Consider the following 18592-nt stretch of genomic DNA (forward strand, 5'->3'; position numbering starts at 1 on the left):
GTCAACATACGCCTGCACTCCAATGCATGCTGGGAGGCAGAGTTTTGAGTAATTCCATTTCAATTCAAGTCAACTCAGGGAAATGACTTTCAATTCAGTTCATGAATTTACAATCATCCATTATTTCCATGAAAAAAAAAAATCTTCAGTTAATTAATTGAATTCCAGTTACAATTTCCTGAATGACTGAAAGATCTTCTTGGGTGGCATTGGATCTTTCTGCCAACAAAGCTGGACATGACATCTGAAGAATTATCATTTTACATAGGTGTTATTACATAGTTATAAAGCATTGTAGACAGCAGTGGCAAACAAATTAACAAAAACTTTAAAAATGACAAAAGTAAGTTTCCAAAAATGTATGTATGGTTATTTTAATGTTGTCTTTAGTGGCCCACCACAAAACTGAGATGGTTTATCTGAAAGGATTTTACCTTGTCAATAATAAAATAAAAACAGTGGTGTGTTCAGAGAATTCCCAGAGCTCACTGAAAAGGCCAATGAAAACATTAACTGTTACTAGCATATTTCCTTACCACTTCTATGCCTGGTCAATGATGATCACAAATGATAAATGTATGAATGTCTGGGACATCCTGCAGTGAATTCAAGAGATAACAGTGTTGCGAGTAATTGAACAGTGAATCATTCCTGAGATGAGATTAACATCTCTCCTGGTGATCAAACACCAGACACTTGTCGGCTCAGCTTTCCATTTGATTTAACAATGTAAAATGAAAGAAGTTGTTAAATGACAGTAATGTAATGTAGTTGTACAACAGTTATACCCCATGTTTCAGGTTGCAGTTTGACAGTTAACACACTATAAATATTTATTTCCATTGCCATAGCTATGTCCACACTGAAATTCGTTGACATTTAACTGATTTCAACTAAAAAAGAGGATTTCAATGAATATGCACTCAAACTGAGCTCATTTGGCTATTTAACCTTCGCACAAATCCCAGAATGCTCTACAGAGCAGAGCACTGCACGACCTCTGCTACTTGTGCATTCTGGGAAATTGTGCTGGTAAACTGCATTACTTCAGATGTCTCCTTTAGAACTACAGATTCCAAGCACTTAGTAAGATGTAGATGTAGTTTATATGGTTTGGGTTGTACTATATGAAATTTTAATGTCCATTTCAACAGTTCACTGTCTTATGCTAACAGACGGAGGAGACAGGACCAGTTTCGCAATGCATTATGGGGACTGGAGGCAGACAGGGATGATGGAGGATGGTATACATTTAGTCCACTTACTACAATGAATTTTATTTTTTGAAATCCTTCAATAAAATATAAAAGGCTTAAATGTGTCAGAATAGCCATCTGCACATGCTTTGAAGTCTCATAAAGCAATAAGAAAGAGGTTTAAGCACCCATGCAAACATATATGCATTTTTTAGTTTTCAATATTTTTGCATTTTATATGTATTTTATTTTTTATTTAATGTTTTTGATTAACTGACTCATTAAAGTCTAATTATAATTGTGCCATGTCCATTATGTATTGATTAAATCAAGCTGGATTTCCTGTTCACTGTGAGTCTTCGAATATAAAGTATTGGCAAGGAGAGGTGATTTTCTGAATAAGAAAAAGGCACTCAAAATGTGTCAGTATAAACCTGTCCTCATAGTCAAGTCATGCAGTCCCTTACTGTCAGGGGCCACTCTTTGTCAAGTTTCCACACCACTATTGTGCTCTCTGACACTCAGAAATGATTCAATGAAGTATGACTGAGTTTTCTCTTTGTTGTATTTTATTTGTTCAGCTTGTTCAGGTTTTCCATTTTGACTGGTCATTCATGGCATGGATGTTTAGGGAGACTAAAGAAAGGTGAGCCATGATCAAGACTTATCTCTGGTGAAGTGTTGATTCCTTCTTTCTTTCTTTTGAACTCTGAAAGACTGGTTCTGGTTCTGGTCCCAATCCACCATACTGCAGTGCTGGCAGTGAAAAATTCTGTGAAAAATGTGTGAAATGCATAATAAAGCTACAATATTAGGCTAAATCTTATACCTGCTACAGTTGGGCAGTTGCTTGCAAACTTGTCATGCTTGAACAGAGTAAGCAGGAATATCTCCTTGTTCAAATAAATGCTGTTTGAAAACTGCAATCGTCACTGATCTTTTTTTAAAGGTCTGGATGTGTCCTGATATTTCACTGCCTCAGACTGATGCAGATTGGCCAACATACTTGAACAGATCAAAATAAAGATCTTAAAATAAGAGAAGAGAAAAAAAAACATTTACAATTTTTATACAGGAGTTAGCTGGATTACAGTAAACAGACACATAATATAGCATTGCAAATAAACAAATACCTCTTGTTTACACTTATGACATGTGGAACAATACACCCAGAAAGAGTATATGGAATGTTTGGAAGTCCAGCCAATCGCAGCACTTCTTGTGCAGGTGTTTTAAGAGGGGACCTTTGACTGTTGTCCAGGATATTTTGTCAGTGAACATCATAAACAACCTCTGGTGTTAATCTCTTCTGGGAGGAGAGTGGGGTGAGGCTGGCATGGCAAAACAGGAGGGAGTGGGGGCGTGGCACTCCATATGGCCACGATAAACAGCAAGCAAATGGATTAATAAAAAGAAACAACACAACAAGAACAAAGAGATAGATGGATGGAGACGGCACTGATGTGAAAACAAGTTTTTGGGCGGGGGGTGGGAGGCAGGGTTGTTGAAACGCCCATTTCATTAACATCCAACTACAGCTAAGACACAACACAAACCCCACATATTTTGCCATATGTACATTGAACATGTGATTGCATGTTTTCAAAATAAATGCCTACTTTTTATCACCAAATTATGAAAAATGTTGACGTAACTTTAAAAATTTCCTCTGCGTATGGAATCCAGTCAACGCTCGTTCTTTAACAAATGATTAAATGCAAGTGTGACTTTTTCCAATGCAGTCTGACTAGTCAAAAATTCTTCAAAATGAATGAAAGAAAAAAAAAACATTTTGTCCTGAAGAAGTAATACTAAGAATTAATGGTTAGTCAAATATGAGGGTAAATGTTGATTGAATCTCATTCTTTGGTACTTTAAGTCCAAATGTAACACAAATGTGAATGAAATATAAACATCTAATAAAATGCCAAAAAGAGAGAAATGGATGGACTTAGCAAGAGAAAGATCAGACCACACAGTGAGCAGAAAATATGACCAAGAGCTATTTTAAGGAATACCCAAACATTCTTACAATATTGCCAGTGAAGAATTCCCAAGAAAGTGTCCAGTGGTCGACTACCTTGACTAACCAGCTAGCCAGCCTGGCTGGTTGAAACAGCTGTTATAAATGAATACTTAAAAACAAGAACATTTAAGCAGTGAGTAGACGCTGCATTTCTTTTTCTTGCTAGAAGGCACAATTGATGACACGTTGGCCGATTCCACTTGAGTCTTTCCAAAATTATATTTTGAGTCAAAACTGATTTTTTCTTCGCTTCTTTAGAATAATATTCTCTTTTGTGAGGGTATTTTTGCTTGTACAACATCTGACATGGACTGTTTAGAGAGATATGGACATAAATACATGCATGCAACACAGAGACAGGGCCCACTCTCTGGAACTCACAATCTACCCCTCTCACCACTCACCCACCTCCCCCCAACTCATTCCACTGCACCAGCAAGCAACTCACTAATCCACTATTGACCTCAATCCAGTGATGCAATTGGTCATGTGACCAGGGAGAGAGGAGAGTTTGTGCGTATGTGTGTATGCGTGTCTAAGGGGAGTGGGCTGGGGGTTGGGTATACACAACCAATCTTGATCTGAAATACTGGACTCAAGTGAGTATCACTCAGAGCAAAGGATTATGGGATAGGTTCCTTCCACCTTTCCACTTTGACTTTCCTCTGTTCTCGTGTGTTAATGTTCTGGATGACTTACACCCATTTATATGGTTGGATTAAGCAATCATAATTCATCTTCAAGGGGGTATTTCTAGTCGCCCTTACTGTACTGAAGAGTAACAGGTATCACCTGCAATCTGTATATGTGTTACAACAACATAACGATTATTCATTTTTGTAATGGTTTGTGTGAGTGTGACTAAATGTGCACTGGCGCTGGTTTTAAAAGAACAATATATGGGAGTGAATGCATAAAACTCTGCAGTGCCAACCTGCTGAATCAGTTATTTTCTATCACTTTAAAATAAGCAATGCATAAACAATTTTCTGGCCTTGAAGCAAATGGTATGTACAAAGATTCATCCAACACTATTCAGCAGGATATGTAAATGACTCAGCCGGTTCATTTTTGCTCGTTGTTTATCACCAATCGTTTTTAAGCATGTGTTATGTAGATACACTAATGTTGCATTTATGGATGCATAAATGTAATATTAGTGCGTCCTAAGGAAATTATTATCAATGGATTTGCACACAAATGTGAAAAGCTGATACCCGTAAGCAAACAGTATGTCCAGCTAAAAGCGCCAGAGTGAACGGCGTTTGGTGAGGACACAGCGCTCTGTGTGTCCTGCTTATTAAGCGTTAACGTACGGATCATACACTGTTTCACTCTTTCACCCACACTTGACATTATGTGCTGAGAAAATCACTCCCAGCAGGGGGAGCCTTACAGAGGTACATTCAACCACAGAGAAAGGGGTACTTTTACAAGTTCTTCTCACTTGTAAGTTGCTTTGGATGAAGGTGTCTGCCAGATGAATAAATGTAAATATAAATGTCTTACTTGGATGTCTTGGTGGTTATGGGGGATGGCTGTAAGGGAATTCACAAATGGTAAGGAAAAATGATTAGCATACCAGCACCCCAAAAATACAAAACCACAGTCAAATTTAAGACCCCACTTCCCTATTTGTGAAAAGCCGATCAAGAATACCCTCTTCAGATTTTCCCTTGGCATTTTGCCCAGAATGAAAAAAGCAAGGGGAAAAAAGACAAAAAGAGAGAGAAGGAGAGACACAGAGGGAGGGGGTTGCTGTGGAAAGCTCTGGCACGTGGCTTATGTGAACCCTTTACCCCCTTCTTTTACAGGGGTCAGTGCAGTCAAAAAAAAAAAAAGACCACACTCTGCATGTGAGGCGCCCCTCCCATGTGATTGTGTGACCACGTGAACAGGCAACTGCCCACTCACCTTCAAAACATTGGACAACCGAAACTTGACCACAAATGAATGCATCTTACTACCAATACACTGCAGGTTCTGGAGGTTCAGCAGGCAAGGGGGCTTGGGGGGTCATGCTTGTGTGATATAGTGGCAGTCCCTGTGACCAGATGGTTACTGCTTTGATTCCCAGGTGGGGCACTGCTGTTGAATACCCAACCCAAATTACTTTAGTAAATATCCAGCTATACAGACACACCTATATCTGGTAACAAGCACCTCAGTGCATGCTCTCTATTCTGGTTTTTAGTGCAGTAGCACAGGAAGGGGTCTTGTCTTGGCAGTGTGATGCAGCCGGACTGTCTCATTCCAGACCATGATTGTGGCGGCACCAGGTTTATTTCCCCAGACCCCCGGTCTGTGTGCTCGGTACTGTATTAATCTCACTCTGTCCCACGCTAATCTCTCCACCCTCCCTCTCTCCCTCCCTCTTTGCACACTGCTTTGTTAATCTCTCTCTCTCTCTCGCTCTCTTGCTCACCCTCACTCTGTGGATGCAGAACAGCGCTAATCTGTGATCTGTCGGTCAGCACTTTGAGCCACAGACAGACAGATCGGCCGTAATCCCCCGGAGCAGCACAGATGGACGGGCACCACTCAGACCTTGGGGAAGGTGAACAGATACACAGCGTTCCCACTCAGAGATACACATGGACTAGCGCGTCTGCTCTGACGAAGAGAGACACACACACACACACACACCCTTGGAAATTACCTGACAGGTACATTCGGCATACAGACAGACGCAAGCACGCAACACACACGCACAGAACGACAACGTCCTCCACCAGACAGTCACACACTGAGACCTGTCAGTGCACAAGCAGACACACAACAGCCCTGCGCATCCCTGCACACCCCAGACAGACACACAATGCATTCTGGTTAAACCAGTCACAGATAAACACAAACACTACCAAAAACTAACACAAAATGATATTTATCTTTGGTTATGGGGTCAGGCAAAAATCTAAAAAGTATGATGTATGATTGTGAAAGAAACAATAATGTAACACAAACTGAAAGAAATATAGCTGTAAACAGCAATAAGCAAGGGCCAAGCGACATCAAGATTCTATATTGCCATGTGTAACAAGTACAATGGAATTCTTATTCCCCACTCACTCCCGCAGTAACCGCAGTAACATCACTGCTATACCATGTGGCCACTAACTGTGGCTTAGTTATGTTCCAAATTGAATAGCAAATAAAAAACAGATTAATTCAAGCAGTTCCTGTTTTGCCTTTCATTATTTACCGGTCGATGAACAAATTTATTACAATTTCTTATCTGACTGCAGTTATTGTCTGATAATGCCATAGTCTTCCCAGAGTTATTGATTTTATAGGCAAGTGGATGTAGTGATTTCTTGTGCTACCACAGTGACTGTATGATGTTGTCATAGTTTTTACCTTTCCATCAGTTTCCCCTATCATCAGGCACACAGATGTGTCTGTGAACCCGATAAAACAGTCCTCTAATTGTATGCTTGCTTTCTGTGTAAAGCTGGCAACCTTACCTTTAGATTGGGTTATCCCTGCTGTTTTGTTTGCTGCCAGCCTCATTTTATTTGCAAATGCCTTTTCAAAGATTTTGTTGTTGCTGCTGTGAAATTTCACATCATTCCAGTTTTTGAGGAACTGACACTTGGGTGTTTTCACATGAGATCCAAAATGGCCACCAAACCTTACTACTCCACCAATTTCCGTTGAAGTTAGATATGGAAACTCGGCTATAGCCATTGAGAGGGGTGTTAACATTCATAACAAACATGTAGGCTAATCTGCTCCCCAGCACCCCTTTCTGCTGAGTACATCTACACACTGCAGAAGAGTTTCTGTGTTCATCTCCCTTAATGCGTATGTGTGTAAAGTGAAGTGGCCATGCACTCCACACAGATTTGGAAAAAAGAATAAAACGTATGTTCACGCTGATGGCTAAATAAAGAAGGTTAATGCAATATATTTCTCTAGCTATCTAACCTAATCAGGATCTTGCTCTCTAATTTAAACGCAGTTTACATTCAGGCATACTTAAAGATACACATACAAGCATATACAGACTGTTGGACTCACGATCGCAAAACCTTTATGTTATGACTTGTTTACAAACTCTGATAAGCAATTCGCTTCTGCCTACAATGTTTGACGAATGGTCACATAAACAACGTCGGAAAAAGGTAGTGACGAGTCCCAGACATCTTAACTCTGAGTTGAACAATGTCTCCCCCCTGTGGTGTAACACAGCAAAGACAAGAAATTTGACGCAGCCCAGTCCTACATTTAATCGCGAATCTCTCGAATCGCGAATGACTGCCTGTTTCCTTTGAGATTCAAAGGACAGCCTCCAATCATTTCTAAAAATTATGCCATATATGTCCTTCGCATTACGATTTTAAATGTGTCAAATGTTTTACGTTTTACTTGATTTGGGTAATTGTAGGCCATTCTGACATGCATCATAGTCTTCCCTGAGTAATGCGAGAAATACAGAAAATAAAACCTTAAACAATTCTTACTTTTTCAGCTCTTACCATGGTTTAATTTTTGCTGTGGCATGTACCAAAGTCTCCTGGCGTGCTTTCTAAAATAATACACACAATGCAATTCCTATCCATCACACTAATTACGTTTTAAAGTCATAAATTTGTTAAGATGATTCAATTCGTATTGTATTTATGCATTTAAACTCACAAGCATTACAAGAAAAAACCCCGACATAGGTGATTGTGTGTAACATCTATTTATTACCACCTTAATATGAGAAATCTGGAAATTACAAAGATCAGCTTTTTTAAACATCTGAGAACATTGAAATCAAAATAAGAAAAAAATGGTGCAGTTATATATAGAGCATCACACCAGTCTTAAAAACCGCTGAAATAAATCTACAATGGGAGATGACCAGGTTCTGAGAGTAAGCTACCAAGATGGAAAAATGAACAGGGCAGTGCAGAGGACAAGTGATGCTGGGTGAGCAAACTTATGCTACATGTTGTCACCTCACATTACTGAACCAATCTGACATTACACTTTTGTCAATTCTGAAGCCAAATCAAAATTAGGAAAAAGGAGACAGGGGGAACAGGGGAGAGTGAGAGAGGAGAAAGATTTAACATTACAGACAAAATTAGATGCTGCCATATAGTGTCCCCCTCTGTCTGTGTTAAGCAGAAGCTTTCATTTGAAAATGAGAAATTTTTAGCCTTTTTTCTTCCTGTAAAAACATTGTTCCACATTGTTGATAATTTTGTTTTTTTTTCTTCTTTTAAGTCTTTTCTGTAGCGGTGAAAATAACAGACGTACGTGGATAAAAAAAATAGACACCATAACAACAATAATAATAGTAATCATCGATTTTGCAATTAACAATATTTCAACCGAGAGAGATGCTTGTAGTTGACTACATATTGCTGTGCTGATCAGAACACACATCCGCAAGCCGACACCAATCACAGCACCCCCTCCCCCACAACATCACTGGGGCGTCCTCCCCACCCACTCCCGCTCCGACCGGTACACTGTGGAGGGAGGGGTTGGCTGGGGGTAGTTATTCTAGCACCCTGCTGAGGGAGTTGCCACTCTCTTCAGCAGACCAACCCCAACCACTGCCGTCCTGTTCTGACCACCCGTCTGTCTCTCCAACCACCTGTCTGGGCCTCTCTCTACCTGCCTCCTAGAGCATCTCCTGTCTCCCTCCCTCCCTCCCTCTATTCATAAAGGATCTCCCCATCCTGCTTTCTCACTGTACAAAGACATAGACAGACAGACACGGTGGTTCCACACGTGGTATGAATCAGTCTGAAGCTCCTCTGCGTGTGGCCGATCAGCACTAAGCAAGGTACATGCACGAAAAAGGGCACCCTAAAAGTCTGCTGCCAACGAGACTAAGAAAGACGCAACTACACAGTCTATTCTCATCATGATCATTGTTACTCTAAACACTACCGACATAAAGGGGAGGGGGGAGTGTACGAGGAGAGGGGGGGATCGACAGACTGGCTTTGTGGGGAGAGAGGAGCAGAGAAGGGATGAAGGAAAGGGGTGGACATTAAGAGGTGTCTAAGCGCGCTCTCCGCGGATGCGGCGGGCCAGCTGGATGTCTTTGGGCATGATGGTGACGCGCTTGGCGTGGATGGCGCACAGGTTGGTGTCCTCGAACAGGCCCACCAGGTACGCCTCGCTGGCCTCCTGCAGACACACACACACAGAGCGGGGAGAGTTTAGTGTGGTCCCAACAGGTACCAGCACGCACCTTCTCACCGGCCGGAACACTGAGGCCACTGTATGGAACCCTGGGGCCATTTAAATTCTATAAATAACTGTCAATTTCACACCTTTCTAAAACTTACACTGGTGAAAATGTCATATTTTAAATACAGTGTAGGAACAATTTTGATTAAAGAATGATTTTAAAACCACAGTAAAAGGCACATTAAATTGATAAATTTATCACAGACCACAATGTGCCAGCATCTGATATTTTTGTAATTTCTAAAAGTGGTGGGGCTGTTATTTTAATTAATTGTATTATTGTAAAGACAACAAGTTAACATTCATGCACCCATCAATCAGATGACACATTCCTCTACAGGACAGGGTGAGGCCAATGGCCTTGTGAAAGAGAGCCCTCATCACCTCTTCCTTGGGACTAAATGCTAATTGTAAATTGTCAGTTGTGTGTCAATCATCTGTAATTATGTGCAGATGGTGGCAATTTGTTTGGGGAGCCAGCCTATTGGGTATTGACTCACACCTGATTAATTGAAATGTGATTAAATACAGGTGTGGCTGGCGAGCAGAGGAGGCTCACTTTGTCCCTGCTGTGGGCTTGCATAGGCTGGTTTCTTTGTCTGTTTTATTTTAAAATCCAATTATTGGTTTTTAACCTTTTTGTTTTTGGCTCATTTATGAGAGAAGTGGCATCCAGCTTCTCTACAGGCCTGAAGGTGGAGGAGGCCCTATTAGTGGCTGGTTGTATACAGACAGCAGTTCTGCTGCTGGGTGTGTGGGGAAGGGGGAAGGCTTTCGTGCACGGACCTGCAGGGCCCCGATGGCGGCGCTCTGGAAACGCAGGTCGGTCTTGAAGTCCTGGGCAATCTCCCTCACCAGGCGCTGGAAGGGCAGCTTGCGGATCAGCAGCTCTGTGGACTTCTGGTACCTGCGGATCTCACGCAGGGCCACCGTACCGGGCCTGTCCCAAACAGAGAGGGTCAAAACCTCACCACCCCCATAACTCAGCCCCAGCCAGGCCCCTTTCACTGGGAGCATTACTATACAAAATACTGACTTTGCAGCACATATGCAGCTCTACCTTCCTGAAGCAAGCCAAAACCAGACATACTACAGGAGCTTGCAAATGTAATATATACGTAAATGCACAAGCAAAGGTGGTGACAACAATGAATGTTTATATGGGTGGCAGTGTAGCATAGTGGTTAAGGAGCAGTACTCGTAACTGAAAGGTTGTGGGTTCGATTCCCTACTGGGGCACGGCTGCTGTACCCTTGGGCAAGGTAGTTAACCCCCAATTGCCTCAGTACATATCCAGCTGTATAAATGGATAACATTGTAAAAAAAAAAAACAAAAAAAACTAATGATGTCTCTCTGGATAAAAGTGTCTGCTAAATGTCCATAATGTAATGCAATGCAATATGCATGCAAGTGATCACTGAATGAACTGCATTAAGAGTGACTTAGCAGGTACCCTTTGCAATTGTACAGCTTATGCTTTGAAATGTTATACATGGATATGGGTGGATACAAAAGTAATTTGGGTCAAGAACCTTGTTCAAGGATACACCAGTAGTGCTACAACTGGGAATTGAACTAGTAATGCTTGGGTGACCAGTGCAACTGTAGCAGAGCTGAAGTGATTAGCTCATATGAGTCCTGCGTAAAGCCTTAGGTAGTGGGTAGCGGGTAGCCGAGCGGTTGCAGCGGCTACGTCACTCTCCCGAGACCTGGTTAAGTAGCGTTGTTGCTGACAGGCTAAGGGCAATTTGCCTTTAGCTCAACTGGTAACGACGCTGGCTGTAAGGGGTTGGCAGCGAGCAGTGACAACCTCGGTTCGAAACTCACTCGCTCGCTGACTCCCACCCGTTACACAACTGCCTAACCATTCTGCCACACACTGACAGCAGTCCTGAGTCGCACCTGTAACGATGGGGCTTCTTCACCCCGCCAGTAGAGGGAGCACTCTTGCGGGCAGCTTTGGTGGCAAGCTGCTTACGCGGGGCCTTGCCTCCAGTGGACTTACGGGCAGTCTGCTTGGTACGAGCCATGGCAGCCTAATGTCACCTGCAAGAAGAAATGAAGACAGGTGATCACCACGCGCGCACACAATCTCAAATAGGACAGACTGACCACTTACCTTTAAAGTTGATGCAACTTCAAATGTTGACAAAACGTATTTAATATGATTTCTGGGCACTACTTTCCACAAATATAAGCGTGTGTGTTCATGATAGTTAATAAATAAGTGTGTTCTTAAAAAATAAATAAATAAAACTCTACGAGTTTACACGGCTAAAGACAAAAGTCGCGCTTTTAACAATCTTCGCCCCTAAACAACAATTCCCGGCATCCATAGCGTTCGCATTCGCACCGCATAAACACTCCTAGCAACAAAGCCTCTAGCCAATCGACATCAGATAAGGTAGGCTAATGCACCTTTCAGACGAATCCAACTCGCCAAAGGATTATCAAGCGAAGCCAATAACCCAGATGACCAATCGAGACATAGAAACTGCACCTTCAACCCAATCAGCACACGCTGAGCGGGCAAAGGGGCGGAACATCCACCCCCTTTCTCCCTCTCTAAGTCCCGCCTCTACCCGTGAGACGATGGCCGCTGTTTGAAACACAGCCGGGGTGAGCCCTGTTTGAAACGAGCGAAAGAGAGCAGTACCAAAACTTTCAAAAATCACAAGAAAACTGTACAACTGACACCCCCAAAACCCAAATGAGATTAAAGTAGAGATCCAGAGGAACCCGAAAAGTTGCTTCGAGTCCAGGATCATCGCTGAGGAACTGTGTTTAACCGAAGCGAAAATGCCCCTCAAAGTGAAACGGATTTTTCAGTCTCCTCAGAAGTAGAAAGCCTGTTTTTCTCAAGCGTCTCTGCAGTCGGATTTGCTTTTTCTGTACCGTTGAAAATAAAATAATATTCAAAAATAGGATGAAATCAAATAAATACCAAAGTTTTATAAATGTGTAAAAAAGTATTTTGGATTTAAAATTCCGCTATTTGAGGTCACTTACCTTAGAAAAAGTGCGTTTACAGGGAGGGAAATAAATGTTTAGTAGTCTAGCCGTGTCAGTATTTACTGTCTCTCTCACACAATGGGAGCGGGGCATCCAGCGGGAAAATGGCCGCCGTGTCAATCACTGGCTATCTTCCCACAATGCACCTGAATTCATGGTAGTCAAGCCATTTTTACAGCGCTTTTCAATAGAGGGCTTGTAGTTTTCGCTACATTTTGGTAATATATGTATCCAAACGACTGTCGCGGATGAAACGCACTCCAGTATGCCACTGTGATAACACATAACTTAGGTTGTGAAAGGGCATTTATGTTTACAATAGTGAACGCTTTACTTTGTATTTTTATAGAAAGGAAACATGTTAAACAGCAAACGTTAGATTAGCGAGCAAGCTAAATAGTCGCACGTTGAAACGACTTGACTGTGTGGCGCTAATGAGAGGATATGGTTCATAACTGTTATGTGTTCATAACTGTTATATATCTGAACGAATTGGTTAAATATTGACACACTGTATGCATCATACAGTTATTTATTTTGCTTTAATGTACAATGTATATAGTCGTTTCTGTCACTTTTTTCAGTCACATTTTGTAACTTGCAGCTAATATTTACAAAACTCGTCGGATATGTAATATCTTTTTACTGCATACAGTTTCAGAAATACGTAAAAAAGGAAGATGAAAGAAAAGTTAATTTGTTAATAGTAATGCATTCAAGGAACATAGATCGCAGTGGTTTAGCTAAATAATTGCCACTTCATTCAAATCCAGCTTGGCTGTAGATAGGAGAAACAGGCCAAACTGTAAAATTGTGTTAGTACACGGTAACATTGCCAGATATGGCGGATGTACATAGCATTATTTATTTAGTTAGTTTTAACTTTTATTTTGAAATTTTCATGTAGTTTCACTCGTATTATGGCTTGGTAAAATGTTTAAGTGTTGAGATAAGATAAGTTGAACACAAAGCAGTACGTAGTTAATAGTGTTTTTAACACTACTTATTCAGTCTTAACCAATGGTAATATGTTCATGTATATTTTGTGTCGATACGTGTGAATATTATAAATGTGCATCAAATCAGACTAAAATAAGTGTCGGTACTGTTGTTCAACGTGTCAGTTTGACAGAATAAATGTAAACCACACCCCAATGGCCTGTACTAGGCAGTTAGCAGTTCTATGGGAAAGAATTCCCATACTATTTTATTCAAATTATTTTAGATCTGTATGCAGAACATCATGCCAAAAGTGAAAGTACTTTAGTATTCATTTTGTATTGTGTTTGTGGGTAATATCTGCAGTACGTAATATTCTGCTCCAATGGTTCTATAAAAATAAAATATGAAATATAAATAATGGAGATTATTTGAAAAATTGTTTGAAATGTAAATATATTTCTGAGAAAATGTTTACACAAGTTCGTGTAACTGTGTGCACAGATTTATATGACATCATGAAAGTCTGCAGTGCTTAAAGATAAGAATTTTTACAGAATAACCTAAAATAGTGTTTAAAATGACATAAGGGTATGGTAAAAAGGGTAGAAAAATTTCAACTTTGTACATTTTTAGTGATGTCAACAGTAGAAAGGTATGCGAGTGCACTTAAGGAGGGTTATGGCAGAATCAGTCTGATTTCACACAGAACAACCCGGTGGAGACAGGCAAGCAGCCAAAAGAATGTTGCCACAGAGACAGAGGCTTTCCCAGAGACAGCGATGACAGTTTAGGAGCTGGGGAGAGGATGCCGGCCAATAATCGCCAGGCAAGCCCTTTTATGGCTGCAATGTGTGGCCAACCACAACAGGAGCTAAAGAACATCAAGGTACAAAAAGTCAGGTCATTTTTTTTCCTGTTTTTCAAAGCTGTGTTTCTACTGACCCAGCAGTCAGTGAAACCCAGTGTGGCAGGTTGCATTTAGACTGACCAAGTGTACTACTCAGCTGCCACTGAACCTGGGACATCACTGGAGCTGAACTTTTTTTGGAGGTGCCTGCATCTGCCTGTATCACATCTGTCTGTAATTACACAAGGTGCTTTGTCAGAATTGTACATGTGCTCTCTAGCTTAAAGACCCAACAGCATCAGTAATGTGCTTATGCTGTTTTGCAGATGTAAGTAACACTGCTTAGACCTGCACTGTTTACTAGCATGAACTGTTGAAACATGAGTATGACCTCGCTACCTCTGTAGGAGTATTGTTAAAGACACCTTCAAGCAATGCAATTACATATAACATTAAATATTACATTCAAGCCTACCCTGCATTGACTCATTGAGTGTAGGTGCAAACTGCTGTCACATCTGAGATTGGCCAATGTGCTGTGGACTGGGGTTGATTTCCTGTGTAAATGCCTCTGGCTTCTTGTGGGTAAAGCTAACCAAATGCTAAGGCAGGTCTGTAGAAATGGTCAATGTTATACAGATTTGTTGATGACATGTGGATCAGCCAATGTAGTGGGCACAGTAAAGGGGATAATCTCCCTAGACCTAGGTCCAAAACACAACCACATTCAAAATCTCAGTGCATTTCTCAGTGCATTCATAATGCCTGATACAGAACATATGCAGTGATGAATATTGAGGGTGAGTCCCTCAGAGATCTGCACACACTGTTGGTGGGTTTGTGAGCCTGTGTGACATATTCTTTCCCCGGTGGACAAAGTGACTGCAAATTTCCAGAACTTATAAGAGACCCAATCAGATGCGTGGGAAGGTTAGAGGGAGGGTTCATTCTAAGTTGTATGCAATTGTGTGGTTTAGCCATCTTGGAGAGGTAACCATGATCAGCAGCATTCGTACAAACTGAATAGTGAACACCTCCACTCAACAAGTGGTTTAAAGTTATCATTCCAGTAGGGTCTCCTTCAAGCCATTACTTTTTCAGACAGGTGTAATGAATGGCCCCTTTCCCCCATTCCTTATCCCTTTGAACATAGGTGGTGAGTCTGTCAACATTTGTCTTATCTTTGTTAAATATTTACTTAGTTTTGATAAACATTTAAACACAAGTGGTTTAATTCATAGACAGATCAGTGAGTTCAGTGGTCACCAATATGAATGACAAAAATATACTTTAAAAAAGGTGCAAATTAATTTAATTGTTAGTCGAGGTTCCCAGTCTGCCTTCCTTAGAGCTCACATTCTTTTCCCATCAGTCTGCATTAGGCCACCAGAATCAGTACATGCAATAATTCTCTCCACTGTTTGACAGCAAGGTCAGGTCATCTCTGTCCATGTTCAGGGAACAGTTGGAAGATCATAAGTCTCTTGTCTAATGATATCGTGCAACTTAAGCCGGGGACGATCAAAGCCTTCCGGCTGCCGGTCCCTTTGTAAATTCAGCCATCATACGGGATAGGATCTGGCCACACACCACATTGTACCACAGATTCCCCTGGAGTGATCCATACAGACTCTCAACACACATTCACCCTCTATACTCCACTCGCGATCGTGCGGCTACGTGCTGCAAGTGAAAGATGAATCTGTCATTTCTTGGACCTCAGTTTCTGGAACCTCTGTCATTTTTCAAAGCTTCCACGTATTGCTTGCAGGCTGTTACTATGATACGATGAGACGTCATCGTTGCGAGAGTTATGCGCCAGCTGGAAATCCATATGGGGAGCCCCATCTCTCTTGTGTGGCCTGACGACCTGGAGTTTTGTATAACTGCCACCAGAGGGCAGCATCCTCAAGGACTGCTGAAGAACCTGCCTGAGCCCTGAGAAAGGATCAGGTAAGTTCCCGGCTCTGTTAGCCTACAGGCATGCTCCTGAGCTTCAACATACAAACAGCATCAAGCTCGGTGCACATAATTTAAAAAAAGAGAATATAAATAACAACATTTAGAGCAGCAGCTAAAAACACAAATACACTTTCTTTTACATTTACAACTCTGTGTGTCAGTGGATCATACGTTTGAAATGTAATTTATAGATTGGTTATCATGGTCATGTTTAGGGCAGTGTGATTTATATTGTTATTTAATTTCTTAAGTGATAACCCATACAGGGGCACATATGTTGGTTACAGTTTCACACATTACCCATGATGCAGCTGGATAGTCCACAGATGGAACTGTTGCACTCACCTCACTGCGAGTTGCATCTGCACATTTGAGGCAGGACAAAACGCCATTTTCTTTCCTTTTACTTTGCACTAACACAATGTTACATTGTTTCCATGTCTCCATATGTGACCGTGCTGTAGGCACGTTGACTGTTAAGCAAAGCTTAGCTCCATGTGCAGCACGAATACGGTTATGAGCCTTCCTTGAGTTTGCCTAAAATTTTTGTAGTGGAATTCTGCGCACAGAAGAAGTGAGTGCGTGCTGAATATTGCATTTGGGAGCTAATGTAATCTGCTTAAATCAATCTTTGATGTGCATATCCGAGTCTTCGGTGCAGTTTTTAATGTTGTGTGTGTTCCCGTTGAGAGGCTATGTGTGTTCTCATGCATGTGCGCGTGTGACCATGTTTGCTAATGGTAAATGCCATATGAAGAAGAGGACCTGGAACAGCATGAGGTACAGATGAGAGGAGGAGTGTTTGATTGTACACCTGTGTGTGAGCTGCAGAGCTTGTGTGTGTGTGTGTCTGTGTGTATGTGCGTGCATGTGTATAACTGTGCTAGTGTGTGTGTTTACGTGCATATGTGTGCGTGCTTGTGTGCATGTATGCATGTGTGTATATTTGCATGTCTATGCATGTGTTCATGCTAGTGCGTGTGTGCTTTCATGTGTTTGAGTGTGTGTGTGTGTGTGTGTGTTATGCTAGTGTGTTTGTGTGCTTGCATGTACACGTGTGTGATTGCTTGAGGTTTCCCTTGCTGGTTTTGAACAGACCCATACGTTGTCACACCACACTGTGCTGAATAAAAATTCTCTCATTGAAATGCAAGTGACTGGCCTCCTTCATTACTAAATTAAGTCAAAGCTGCATGAACTCTTCAGAACAAGAGGTTGATATGAATTGAATGAAAGATTTTATATCCAGTAAGGTCAGACAAGAGCTGAAGAAATGGATGTTAAGTGTTATGGAGAACATGGATATGTAGGATTCTGAAGAATGTAATATCCCACCTAGACAAGACCATGCTTCCATCTGGCACTGCACACATCATTACCATTCCCTACACTAGGGATGCCAGATATTACAATGAGTGGTGGACCAAGGAGGAAAATCTTAAAACTGTACAGCTGGGTGCTGTACAGCTGGGTGTACAGTCCTACATTTAAAGGGAAATCCAGAATATTTTCAAGGAAAAAAATGCACATTGCTTATCCAGAATCCATTCTACGACAAAAATATGTAGGTTAGAGTCATTAGTGGCTCTCCATCACTTAATGATGCAGAGAGAAGCATCTTCCCATTACACCACGACAATGAGCCGGAGAGGGAGTGTCTTTTCATTTACCACACAGTGTCCGTGCACACACACACACACACACACACACACACACACACACACAACCACAACCACACAAAGCAGCACTACGTACAATACAGAGACATCCAGGATACATTTCGACACAAACGTCGATTCATAACACGGAAGAAGTGTCAGCAACTGAAAATGCCCATTTTCAGTTTTGCAGTGGAATTGCTTCTAATCTCAAATTGGACTGGCATTTTAAACACTGAGGTTGACGGAAAACGAGATATAAGCAATGAGAGAAATCACTGAGGTGACATGACTTGTCACATGCCTTGAACAGGTTTAAACCAAAAACTGAATGTAAATTGAATCGCTTCTCACCTGTAATATACCCCACTTGTACAGCTAAAATGTAATTACAGATTGTTAACTCTGTCAATGGGAACAAAACAGCCCAATCCCAGTGCTTTATTGTAATTTTTTAAGGCAACTTTAAGTCCCTGATCCAACTCTAAGATCCATTTGTGTGTACCCCCTCATGTAACTGAATGCAAGCACCCACAGCTCCTCCGTCTGCTCCTCCTGGTGCTGATCGTAACTTTGTGCCATGTGCTAATCAGAAATGACAGTCAGCTGCTGTGAGCAGTGGCTGTATTTATTAAAGCAGGGATGGGTTTGTGTGAGACTTCATCTGCCGTTTGTTCTTGTCTATAACAAACTTGCACGTTGTAATTTTCATTTAAACGTCTTCCCATGTTCCCTCTCTAGTGATAGTGT

General features: G+C 41.4%; 1 protein-coding gene across 1 annotated transcript; it reads right to left on the minus strand.

The window, feature by feature from the left end:
• Positions 1 to 7893: 7893 nt before the first annotated feature.
• Positions 7894 to 12526, minus strand: h3f3c (H3 histone, family 3C). Its single transcript, XM_036523712.1, has 4 exons — positions 12431 to 12526; positions 11324 to 11467; positions 10207 to 10360; positions 7894 to 9357 (listed from the first exon to the last, which is right to left on the minus strand). The coding sequence occupies exons 2-4, from the start codon at positions 11449 to 11451 to the stop codon at positions 9229 to 9231; spliced, it is 411 nt and encodes a 136-aa protein (XP_036379605.1). The 5' UTR covers positions 11452 to 11467; positions 12431 to 12526; the 3' UTR covers positions 7894 to 9228.
• Positions 12527 to 18592: the final 6066 nt, after the last annotated feature.

The sequence above is a fragment of the Megalops cyprinoides genome, chromosome 3, assembly GCF_013368585.1.
Source record: "Megalops cyprinoides isolate fMegCyp1 chromosome 3, fMegCyp1.pri, whole genome shotgun sequence".
NCBI lineage: Eukaryota > Metazoa > Chordata > Actinopteri > Elopiformes > Megalopidae > Megalops > Megalops cyprinoides.

Bases quoted from the DNA above. Each gene is read 5' to 3' on its own strand.
- h3f3c (XM_036523712.1), bottom strand. From the start codon at position 11,451: ATGGCTCGTACCAAGCAGACTGCCCGTAAGTCCACTGGAGGCAAGGCC. The intron at 10,361-11,323 runs GTGCGACTCAGG...TGTTTGGGACAG, and splicing joins AAGAAGCCCCATCGTTACAG to GCCCGGTACGGTGGCCCTGC. The intron at 9,358-10,206 runs GTCCGTGCACGA...GTGTGTCTGCAG, and splicing joins CCGCCATCGGGGCCCTGCAG to GAGGCCAGCGAGGCGTACCT.